Genomic DNA, 13,304 nt, shown 5'->3' on the forward strand with positions numbered 1-13,304 from the left:
GAGCTCTTTAAGAAATTTTTAAGGGTAAAAAAAATGTAGACAATTTGGAATTTTGATTTTCTGTGCTGTTCATCTTTTGTGAACAATGGGGAATGCAAGGCAGGTTGAGCAGTAACTACAGACTAAAAGTCTCAGTGTCAGTTAATTTGGCTGCTCAAAATGTAAGCTGGCAAATGGCAAATCAGCTGAAATGCTGAAATCTATATGGACTCCCGTTGTGCCTTTGGGTGTTGTGCATGACTTTGGAGTAGGTTGGCAGCAGAGTGGTTTCTCACTAAGAGGTGAGACGGATGACCCTCGCTGACCAGGCAGCTGCGGTTGCCGCCGCATGAACGGCAGAAATCTTCACTGGTCAGGCATGTCATCTGCGCGCTGAAACGCCTCACTCACAGCTCACAGACAAAGCCAAGATGCAAATCTGTGTGGATTTGATTGTTTCTAAATTATCAGATGGATAATAGGCTCTGAACCTTGCTTCCTTTTCTGGTCACACTAGATACACAGTGTGTCCGTCACTTAGGCGTTTTTAATTTGTTCATGTTTAAACAATATGGGCGAGGGGATTGTTAGGAAACATGCGGAAGAAGTTAATGGATGTGTTACTTCAAAAACCACAATTTGGCAATGCTATTCTATTTAGCTGGGAAAACCTATGCCCTCAGGGCTGTTTGTGAATTTGTGATTTTATGACTCTTTATAAAATGCCAGGGTTACTGGGATGTTTTGGTTGTAGTTGGCAATCAATAGGTACTGCTGTCTTTATGGCTAAATATTGGTTTGAGACATCATTCCCTGAGGGGAGTGTCAGACACTGTTGATTCTGACCAGGGGAAACACACTTTATTGGTCAGGTATACTTCATTGGATTTTCATAGTACCAACAATGACATTCGTCATTTGAAAGACTTAATCACACTCTGAGATCATACTGGCAAATGTGGTACAACAGAGCTAACATGGTTAGATATGCTTCTATTATTTCTGTGCATAATATGAATTTATCGGCTCAGTTTTGGCTAAAGGTCAAATATTGCTGTGAGAGATCTTGCTATGGCAGGTGTGCACTTAATTCAGATTTTCTTCTGATACATCAATTGGTTTTAACTGAGGCAATACAAGTTTAAATTCAGGCTTTAGGATGTATGAAAAACTCCTCCAGAGGGGGGCGAACATAGAATTCTGCTAAAACAAGTTTATCATTAGCAAGCCCTTCAGATCGAAATTATGTAGAATTATTAGCCAAAATTAAATGGATAGATATTAGACATTGTGAACTTGCTCATTAATTTTAAATGAGACCCGGCAAAATACTGTAGGAAGGAGTCATGAGGAAGAACCTTGTCTTTTAGTGACTTGGGGGCCAACCTCATTATGAAGATATGGCAGGTGGGGGGCTATGATGATTAGCTTTCACTGGACTACAGTTTGGTCGCCAACCGGTCTCTGTGTTCTCTATTTATCTATTAATGGAGTCAAAATAATTCCAACAAAGTTTAAACAATCTTGTTTTTCAAAAAGAACAGTCTGTTTTCTCTTCTCTTGTTTTTGAGTTTTCACAGATCATTGTCAGTGACCTTCGAGAAATTCGCTGAGAGTTTCGAGCCTTATCAATCTTCAAACTCAAGATGGTTCTTTGGGAAGAACAGAACAAGCTACAGAGACACTTCAAGAGCAGACTACCGAGACTCTTCGAGAACTGAATTTCATGGATAGAAGCATTCTGAGCTACGAAAGATTTTTATATTGTTTATAACACATATACATGGGTATTTTTATATCATATATTTATCATGCAGAGTCAATCCGGCCCATCAATGAGTGGTTTATTATCATCATGCTGCAAGATGTGGTCAAACATGACTTGATGTGATTCAATCATTTGTCCTTGACTAGAAGGTCATAGTGCTGTAATTTTAGTTAAATCTTAAAAGATCCTTAGGAGAATTTTTCCTCAGTTCTTTCTACATAGTGGAATTTGCATGCACATGTATTACCATTGTCTGATTTGTTTTTGAATGGTTGAAATTGACACTCCAATTAACAATTCTAGTTTCAAATTGATAAACCTGACAGGCAACTTGAGTAAATACTCAGGCACAGAAACCCTGATGCTGACATGCTGAAATGACAAAATATGCTAAATATGACAGATGGCCAAAGGTAGTAATAGTTGGAAAAAGTAAAAGCACATGCAATTAGAATTGGTAAAGAATATGTTTTCACAATGAGTTTTTGGAAATTCAAATTGTGACAAATCATAGGGGGAAACTTGCTGAATCATGTAAAGTGATTGCAACTGAATGTTGTTTATACATCTTAGATAATACCAGAAAAGCAGTTTAAGTTTTATCTACGTAAGTAGCTAAACTTGACTGAGGATTATGGTCCTTAACATGTGGGACACATGGTTTGGATTAACATTGGGACACTTTTTAGTATTGGGAATCTTTAACTTTAACTTTTCACAATTTCAAGAGTGTCAATGATCTTACTCTTGTACATTTCCATAAGGGTGTTGATTTGCTTTATCAGATTACAGTTTACTGTTGTACGACAACAGTCAGAGAGACACAATCCCCCTCAACCGATGCTGGTATGCGGTATGACAGAAGTGACCTGTTCTTTTGAACATGTAGAAGGGAAGAGTACGGTCTGATCACCCAAACTTTTCAATGTATGTTTTTGATAAAGATTATGAAAGTTTGCTTGTAATAATCATTTTATGTTGTCATATATGATTAAGAGGGGGGAATGAAGGATCGGACGATCCTCAAATGCAAACTGTGTGTTATGCCTTGAGAGCAACCATACATTTGTGTTGTGTTTTGCTTTCTTTTTATATATTTTTAATTTATTCTTCATTCATTTATTCATATTTAATCATATAATCATTTATAATAATCATTATAGTCATTTATATATTTATTTTATTGATTCATTAATTAGTCATTTATATTATATTATAGTTGTTTTTTATATATTTTTTCCATTGTTGTTTAGTTTTATGACTGTGTGGTTTCAAGGGCTGTTTGTCTTCATGAATAAGAGATACAAGGAAATGTTAATAGAAAATCAAGGTTTATGGGATGTTGTTGTGAATTAGTTTGGTATAACACTACTTGTTGGATTTGTGTTCTTCAGACGAAGTCTGAGCATTGAGACATATGCAACTAAGACTATTCAATAAACTCTGCTCCTTTTTATCATCATTACTTTGTCTCCTGCTTCTGCTCTTCACTTTCACTGGCTTTTTCCTCAGTCAACTACTTGGCTGATAGAAGACTGTTAATAGTGTTTTGGGTATTTTGGGTACCAGACAAGACTTCCTGTTAACAGGGTTTGGGTATTAGACTAATCTGCTGACGAGTTGTTCTGTTACCGGACAAACTAATATTTTCTGACGGGATCTGGGATCTGGCATCTGGGGCTGGATCTTAATTGTCTAGGCATGGAGACAGCTAACAATGGTTTATGTCATAGCCGTGGACACAGTCTTATTGACAAGCTAAAGAACATCCGTCAGAGATGCAATAAGTGTAAAATCTCCACTTTTCTGCTTGATTGTTTACAGAAGGTCCCGAAAATGTGGTTCAGTTATGTGGATATATACACGCCTTTCAACAAAAGCTGCTATGAATTTGCTCAATTTAAATGAGAGAGAGAGAAAAAAATTGTTATAGAACCTCCACACTGTCTCTGCGTTTTCTGTAGGGATTCCTCAAGTGAGGAAAGTGGATGAAGCATGTCCTCTGGTCAAAAATGATCTCAGGAAGATCTACAAAAGCAAGAAGATCAAAGAGAATGTATGTGATACAATACAAAATCACACACTTTTACATATTGCACATGCTGATTTGGTTTTGTCTAATAGCCATGTCCAATTTTCTGACCTAACATTCTGTTTCTGTCCAGATGGAGTTGTGCAGCACCAAAGTAGGTGTGCCAATGAACCACATCTTCGCAGTGAAGAACTACCATGATGAGATCGACACAAATGATGACACTGACATTCTGATACTAAAGGCCTTTGAACAGATTGTTCAGCTTGCCAGTGATAGATTGGAGGATAGTGAAAGCTACCAACAAAAATCACATAATTAATGCATTTAGAGCAGGTCTTTCTTTGAATGTCATTCAGAAATCCAAAATCTATTTAAAGTTCATGTTTTGGTTTTGAATGAGTAAAAATAATATATCTTCTGTAAATTAGAGTATGCCAATAGTGTTTCTCTACAGGCTGTTTGTTGTATTGTATAAGTGTTCTTACACATCTTATTGCATTCAGTATTATTGATTTTTTTAATGCTTTTCAAAATACATCTGCCAAACCAGCTTTACAGTGAATAGTGCATTACAGACTCTCACTAAGCAAGCCAAAGTCAACCATGGAAATGAAAAACTCTTTAAGATGTCTATGGTAGATTCATTGAGAGAAGCATATTTCACATTCAGATCGTCCACAGACAACCCTCTTCATCCACTTTCTGCCTGTATCAAAACATAACACAAATTACAGATAAAGATCAAGTTGGAAAGCAGATGATTTGTTACAGTGTGTGTAACATGTTTTTTATTATTATTATTATTATTAATAAATTACTTCTGTGATGATAACAAAAAATTGAAAAATCTTTCAGTGCCCAGTGAACTTGCAGAGATAGAACAAGTGGATCTTGTGAGACTTCTTACTTAGTTGCAGCTGATGCATATCTAGCTTCCATGGTTTAGCAGTCAAGCCTTAAAGCTACATAAAGTTAGACATCAACATCGGGAGATTTGACTAATATTGTCAAAAGTAATGTATTACGTATTTTTAAATGTTATTATTAAAATGTTTGTTAACACTGCATAGGTATTTATAATTTTTATTCAGATTATAGGAAATGTGTGTGGTCTTTGAATGTGGAACATGTCACGAACATTGCTTGCAAAACTGAAAGTGAAAATGACCAAGGTATATGCTCAAGAATGACCAAAGCGTCTTCTTTTGGCTTCCGTGTTACGATACAAGACACTTTGTCCTAGGAGAAAATCAATAAAAGAATGGGACAGACAACATTTAAAGAGCTTCAAAACCCAACTGGTAAGTGGGGCTTTTTTATTAGCAGTAATTTTGTTTTCATAAAGAACACTCATAATACAAGCAGATACATTTTCAGAGAAAGAAACACACATTTAATTTAATTTAATTTAATTTAATATTTAATTTAATTTAATTTAACTGTTTATATGATCTGTATTTCTTATTTATTTATTTTCTAGAACTGGAAAAACCATGGAGGGACTTTGACTGGACGTAAGTTAATTACATAGCACATTTCATAAGCTGTTATATCTATGTAGACCAAGATCCTCAGTAGGCTTTATTGATTGATTGATTCATTCATTCATACTGACTGACTGAAATTAAGCTAATTAAATAAGGCTAAAATAAAATGAAAAGGTACACTTCTTTTAAAAGTATAATTGGTTTCTTTCATCAAATATTTTTATATTATCTTATGACGTGTTCTCTTAAAAAGTGCAACATAGTGGTTTTGATTATAATTTGATACACTTGTAGTAATTCTGCTAACTTTGGGTTGTAGCTACAGCAAAATATGCAAAATAACCTATTTTCAGGAAGGAAGATGCAAATGTTTGTTTATTTCAGTCTCTTGTGTTATGACACAGGCTAAAGACTTTCATATAAGTCATGTGATGTGTTAGGTTTAATACTTTCTGCACCAGCATAGCCATATTATTGCAGGCAATATTTTTTGACTTCAACTTACTTGCTGCAGCATTAGCACTTTTTTTGTAAAATCTTTTTAGCGGGTTGCAATGCATTCAACAAGTGGCAACAACTGTAGACAGAAATGCATCAGAATAGAAAGTCATGTTTGTTTCTGTTTGTTAAACAAAACACACATAACAAAGCATTTCTAACTTGATCCTTACCTGTAATTTGTGTTATGTCTTGATACAGGCAGAAAGAAGTGCTGAAAAAGAGGCTGACACAGTTCTCTTTGAGTGATCCAGATGTGAAATATATTGGGATCCTGGTAGCTGGACAAGTTGGAGCAGGAAAGTCCAGCTTTATTAACTCTGTCAATAATGTCTTTCAAGGGCGGATCACCTCCTCAGCACTAGCTGATTCATGTTCTGGTTCTAGTTATAGTTTCACAAAACAGGTATTATGGTCACCTAATAGTCCATGATTATTTATGAGCAATTTGGTTAATTGTATGAAGATTTGGAACCTGTTAATAAATATTTAATATGGATTTGTCCTTTTGGGGTTGTTTTGTAGTACATAACACACCGTATCACAAATGGGAGCAGTGGCAGTTTATTGCCTTTTGTCCTTCGTGACATAATGGGCTTGGAACCTGACAACATGTCTGGATCTTCACCAGAAGACATTGTCAATGCTGTATTTGGCCATGTGAGAGAACAATACAAAGTAATAACTTATTATTATCATTATTATTATTTCTGAGAAAAACTAAACATTTTAATTAACAACATTTAGTGTGTGCAAAGTCCTACATTTGACATATTTTGCCTTTCTTTCCTACAGTTTGACCCAAAGAACCCACTTACTTTTAAGGATGAGCAGTTTAACAGTGACCCCATCCTCTCTGAAAAGGCACTCTGCTTGGTTTACATCTTAGGTGCAGATACAATCCAATTCACAGATGATCGTCTCATTGAAAAGTTGCAAACAGTTCGTCAGAGAATCAGTGAAAAAGGTAAACCTAAAGGGAATTTTAAAAAATAAAATATAATTTTATTTCAAATAAAATAACAAATTAATTAAAACAATAAACCAGTGTGAGTGACGTATCATAAATCTACCACAAAATATCTAAAATATGCATTTGCAGTGACATTTTTAATCCAAAGCAAAACCATTTAGATTTGAGTTGTTGACAAAGAAATATTTTTAAAAAGTTGCCCTATGACAGTTTCTAAGGAATTCTGGGTGGTCACTTACTTATTTAAGAAAAAAGAGAAAGAGTTTTGTCCATTTTATGGTCCAGATGAAAGATCACAGATCATACAGACCACTTATGTTGCATTTTCTGTAGGGATTCCTCAAGTGATTGTCATGACTAAAGTGGATGAAGCATGTCCTCTGGTCAGAAATGATCTCAGGAAGATCTACAGCAGCAAGAAGATCAAAGAAAAGGTAGATCATATCATAGATTATATATAGTGCTATTGTTACTCATTCCTTCCATCTTAAAAAATATATTTAAAGCAAAACACACTAAACAGAGAACTGTAATCACAATATTTCAGTGTCTAGGTAAATTTATAAAGCACATACTAATATGCATGAGATTATGTTAAATATTTGGGCATTCATTTTTTTTGGGCACTCTGTTCCTGTCCAGATGGAGTTGTGCAGTGCTAAAGTAGGTGTGCCACTGAACCACATCTTCCCAGTGAAGAACTACAGTCATGAGATTGACACAAATGATGACATGGATGTTCTGATACTAAAGGCATTGGATCAGATTGTGCATCTTGCTAATGACAGATTGGAGATAATACAAAGAATGGATGTGTAATAAGAACAAATTAAAGTATGTCAGTACTGTTATTCCCTCAATATGTCATGTTTGAAAACCTTTCAGAATTAGATTCAGATTAAGGCAAAGTCTTATTGTGCTTTTATTCCAAGCTCTTATTGCATTCAGTCATTTTACATTCTTTATGATTTTCTTCATGCATTTGTATTCATTCATACATAATTTTTAAACAAACATTTATTCATGTATTCCCTTGTTACTATGTTCTTTATGTTAACCCTTTCAGACCTGAATTTTTTTCACTGGACAAAATTTTTTTTTTCCTCTTGATATTTGCTCTTCTCCAACATATAAATGAGTCTAAAAAAAAAGATTTGTGCAAACTCATTTTTTATTAGATTTTTCTCATGTCCACTACAATGGATGCCAGGACTGAATAAAAAAAAAATCCGCATGTTTTAACCATACATAGTAAGTAGTGTTTGTGCACTATAGTTGAACTAGTGTTTAAAATTTTGAACAGAACACATACTGTAAGAATGAACAATGCCATAAGAATGTGGAAAAAAGGTAAAATGATATGAAGTCTCAAAAAACTTGTTTTTTGGTTGAAGTGGGTGAATCTGAGTATATGTATAAATGTCTTTGTGTGTATATGTATGGGTTTATGTGTACTTGCTGATTGTTTTGATAAATATATGATTGTGTGCATAATAGCATCAAGGCATCAGTGTGTGTGGAAGTGGTGTGAGTGTGTGTGTTGCTCTGTATTCACTGATCTCATCCACTATGGCTGTTTCTCAATAAAACCAATGAAAAATTGACCTACAGATTATAGTCACTCTGAAGACATAAATGAAATCATATTAATATTAATTGCATTAATTAACATCAATGTTCATAAAACATTAACATTTGAATTTGTACCTCTGTATTTAGCTTTGAAATGCTTGCACAAATTTCTCAGTCTGTTATACAACTAATACATGAGGTTCCTGCTAAGACCTGATGTCCATTGCGATGGACAGTAAATTTTTAAAAAATCCTGTGTTCTGCAACTCTGACAGATCTTCAAAATAACTTTAAATATTATCATTTTATAGTCTTAATTTTACAACTGGTGCAAGTTGATGAGTCTACCATTAACATAATTCTGCATATAAAAGGTAAAATATGGGGTTCCTCCTCTTCCTGTCTAGTTGGTTATCATGTCTCTCTTTTGTGATGTCTGTAGCTCAATCAGAATAAGTTAGGAGTCAGATCTTCATTGTAATTGGTTGATGAGGGACCAATCAGTGACTAGGCATTGCTCATACTTTAAAAACATAACATTTTATTGGTTTAAACAAAAAATCATGTGATGTCCATTTCAATGGACGCAGGGTCTGAAAGGGTTAATGCATTAATTTATTTCTTAATTTTACATTTATATTGATTTTTGGTTTTGCATCAGCTTTGTCTTATTATCAGAGAGAGTCTATTACTTATTACTCTATAGCCTATAACTCTGTTCTATAACCCTTCAGTACTAAAAATTCAGTACTATATGTGATATAAAAATCCTAAATGCTATATCTGTTCCTACTATTACACTGTTTCTAACATGATATGGAACAAATGGCAAAAAAAAGAATATATTAGCATGCTATTCCAAATTCAGTGTGTCTGCATGTCGATATTCTTGGCATAAAAACTGTATCTAAATAAGATCTTAATAAAAATAACTCATTATTGGTTACTTGTTACTTTAAGGTCAATGTCTGGATGCTGTCTACTTGCTTAAAAATTTATTGTCTAACCATATAGTGAAAAATACTTGCACAACGGGTAGATAGAATACTTCAGCCATCTACTGGCCTTTATTGTCATGACACGATTTTGACCTGACATTGTTATTTTTCCTTATTCACCAAATATGGCTATTTGCACGTTTCATTGTCTATGTAAGTTAATGTATGTGTGGAGGAACCACACTTGACATAAAGTAGGCTACATACTAATATGCATGAGATTATGTTGAATATGTGGACATTCAGTTTCTCTCCAGATGGAATTTTGCACTGTGCAGCACCAAAGTAGGTGTGCCAACCACATTGTCCCAGTGAAGAACTACCATGATGAGATTGACAGAAATGATGACACTAGTGTTTTAATACTAAAGGCACTTGAACAGATTGATCAGATTGCCGATGATAAATTGGTTAAATTAATGGTTTGGATGCATTTGTAAAAAATAGAAATACTTTTATATAAATGTATACTTTCACTGGAGCACCTAAACCCACAATAAACCTACCCATTTCTAAACAATATAAAATACGTAACAGACAAATATAAGTACAGTCACAGGTATTTATTGCAAAAACTGACCATAAACAAGCAGTATAAAAGCATTACAAACAAGTCCTATTGAATTCCAAGTCTTCTGAACCCATACGCTCTCTTTATGCAAAGATTGAAGGTTTTATTCGCTGAAATGATCCTGCTCCATTAACGAGCTCACATCTCATTCAAAAAGATACTTCCGAACATTAATCATGGCGATAAAATTCCCAGTGCCTTTCGGGTCAGCACATTGACGCCAAGGGTTTCTTATTTAAAGTACTGGAGGACCCTGCACATCAAAAAAATGACGCTAAAGGGGTACCCTAAACGTGAAGTGATGCCAAAGGGTCCTGACCAAGCGTCAATATGTGACGAGTTGGGAGTGAGAACCTGTTGGAACCTGCTGCTGCACATAAAGCTTACATGAAATAACCCCCATATAACCATGAATCACCTCGTAGCAGATCTATACAGGTGGAGCTGGGGAAGGTGGAGGGTTTCCAAAGCATGCTGCAAAACTGCTACAGCAAGCACTAGTCATATATTTGAATGTTGAGCAGCAAGCTCATTGGCTACCAATACAGGAGAGAACCAATCAGCTGTGCCATGTGTTAATGATGTTGTTATGTCAGATTGAGTTAGACCTGTGTCATCACAGAGTTTCATGCCAGAACTTTGTGTGTGTGTGTGTGTGTGTGTGTGTGTGTATATATATATATATATATATATATATATATATTCCATGGTCTGTTTGAATACTGGATTCTGATTGGCTGGCATGCAGTAAAACTGTTTAATGCACAGGTAGTTCCATATAGGTATAATCACCGTTCTATATTAATGCACAGCTTAAATTGATGGACACTAACCAACACACATCATTTGCACACACACACAAAGAGAGAGAGAGAGAGAGAGAGAGAGAGAGAGGTCGAAGTTCGGTAGCACACATACAACTGTCATCTCTCCTTACCCATTCAATCAAATATTGTGCTGTAGTGAGCTATACTAGTTTTATCTTGTCTATAATTGGCAAATTACCATGGATTAAGTGGGATAATCAACGGCTTGCCGTGCATTAAAGGATTTTAAATAAATGTGACATTTATTTACTGGCAGTTTTTGCTGTCGCACTGTATACATAAATTGTGAATTATGAAAATTACATGTTAAACAAAGTCCTACAGAAAATGTAGTTTTGTGAAAATCATCTTAAACCTTAATAATAAACTTTTCTTTATTTAAAATGTTTTAAGTCTTAATTATTTTTCCTGGAATGTCAAGGGATTTATACAAAAAATGTTGGACGTGGCGCCCTACCTAGAAAATTTTTCACCAGCCGCCACTTTTCTGGAAGACACTCTATTCACTTACACACATGTAGGGCATGTCACTAGCCCAAAATTTGAATGGAATTAATAGCATTGAATAATAAACAATAATCATGTTAAGGAAAGTCATACAAATATTGACTATATATTTCACATTCTCCAGATGCAAGCGTGCTCTGATCTTGTGGGTGTCCCACTGAGCTACATCTACCCTGTGAAGAACTGCCATGAAGAAATTGATACACAAAATTATATTAGTGTTCTGGTTCTGAGAGCTTTAACACATATTGTAAAAAAATAGCAAATAATAAATTACTATGATCAGAAGTGAAAATCTAAATTAAGTCTATAATGCTGTGATCTTCCCTATTCAATTAAATCTGGACTGTACACGTCTAGTATTTCTGTAAACATCATTTTCTATAGTTCAATATGTTGGCCTTTTTTTCTTTGACTGAATTTCTTGCTCAAAACTTGCTGTATCAAGCCAGTATTTCTGAATTATATTGGAGAAAGTGATATAATAGTGTAACGAGGAGAGGGAGACGTGAAACGGGCGGATCCAAGTGCGAGCTTCAGTAGCTGTCTCTCTGGTGCAGTCACAACAACCTGGAGCTCAACATGCTCAAAACTGTAGAGATGACAGTGGACTTCAGGAGAAACCCCCCTGCACTCACCCCTCTCACCATCATGAACAGCACTGTGGCTGCAGTGGACTCATTCAAGTTCCTAGGAACTAACATCTCCCAGGACTTGAAGTGGGACATTCACATTGACTCCATTGTGAAAAAAGCCCAGCAGAGGTTGTACTTTCTTCGTCAACTGAAAAAGTGCAGTCTACCACAGGCACTGATGAGACAATTTTACTCAGCTGTTATCGAGTCAGTACTGTGCTCTTCTATAACTTTCTGGTTTGGGGCAGCCAGCAAATCAGATATAAGAAGACTGCAACGGACTGTTAGGACAGCGGAAAGGATCATTGGTGCGCACCTGCCCAACCTTCAGGACTTGTACATCTCCAGAGTGAAGAAATGGGCAGGAAACATCATCCAAGACCCTTCTCACCCCGGACACAACCTGTTTGCACTTCTCCCCTCAGGCAGATGCTACAGATCTCAGAGCACTAGAACATCTGGGAATAAAAACATTTTTTTCCCAAATGCAATCTCCAGCTTAAATAGCTAAAACATGAATCAATACCCGTGTTCTACAATTCAGTTCTGTATTTTTTTTTCTCCATTTCTAATTATTGTCTCTTTCTGTAGTATTATTATGTAAATACACATGCACATATCTTATTTATACATCTGTATATAGAGTAAATAATGCACAAATCTGTACATAAATCTTCTGTTCCAGATTCATACACATTATTATTTATTTTAAGTTTTTATTTTATTTAAATGTTTTCTCTGTTCTCATGTCAGATATGTATGTATGTATGTATGCATGTATGTACCAGGAGCACCTTAAAAAACCACAACAAATTCCTCGTGTGTTTGAGCACACTTGGCGAATAAAGCTAATTCTGATTCTGAACGTGGTAATTGCATTGCTGTCTCTGCAGGGTCACAAGCTCTCTGATTTCATCAAAAATATCTTCATTTGTGTTTCGAAGATGAACAAAGGTCTTACAGGTTTGAGGGTGAGTAATAAACCACATAATTTTTTGATGAACTATCCCTTCAAGACATTTCAAAATGCATTTTGTGATTTCAGTCGAATAAAAGACTATTTTCCCACTGATATATATTTTGTGATTGAAGATTTCTTACAAATAGAGTTCAAATATAGTCTCATTCTCATGAACTCAATATTGTGTATCATCTCGTCTCGTCTCGTGAGATAACCATCACACCACTAATAATTACACAGTCTGACTGCATTGCACAGGTTTACAATGGCCTAGCACATCAAAGAGCTACCATTAGGAAATTGATAGAGAAAAGGACATTGATGCACTGATTCTGAGGGCATACTCAAATTCTGCACACTGGCAGATGATACTTCTGATACTGAACCTCTGAATGAAGCACCATAGAGATTTTAGAGAGGCTTTAGCCACCTCATTCTTTAGCTGCCTTATTCTTGCATATTCAGTTAAATCAGGCCTGGACACATTTCTTAA

The 13,304-nt window shown here is 35.2% G+C and overlaps 1 protein-coding gene across 1 annotated transcript; it reads left to right on the top strand.

Annotated features, from left to right (window-relative positions):
* Positions 1-3,448: 3,448 nt before the first annotated feature.
* On the top strand, positions 3,449-7,791 carry LOC127166618 (interferon-induced protein 44-like). Its single transcript, XM_051112042.1, has 9 exons — positions 3,449-3,536; positions 3,712-3,803; positions 3,913-4,069; positions 5,344-5,356; positions 5,969-6,173; positions 6,293-6,445; positions 6,563-6,734; positions 7,074-7,174; positions 7,383-7,791. Exons 1-9 carry the CDS (start codon positions 3,449-3,451, stop codon positions 7,557-7,559), a joined length of 1,158 nt encoding a protein of 385 aa, XP_050967999.1. The 3' UTR covers positions 7,560-7,791.
* The last annotated feature ends 5,513 nt before the right edge of the window (positions 7,792-13,304 follow it).

Source organism: Labeo rohita, chromosome 1, assembly GCF_022985175.1.
Source record: "Labeo rohita strain BAU-BD-2019 chromosome 1, IGBB_LRoh.1.0, whole genome shotgun sequence".
NCBI classification, from domain to species: domain Eukaryota; kingdom Metazoa; phylum Chordata; class Actinopteri; order Cypriniformes; family Cyprinidae; genus Labeo; species Labeo rohita.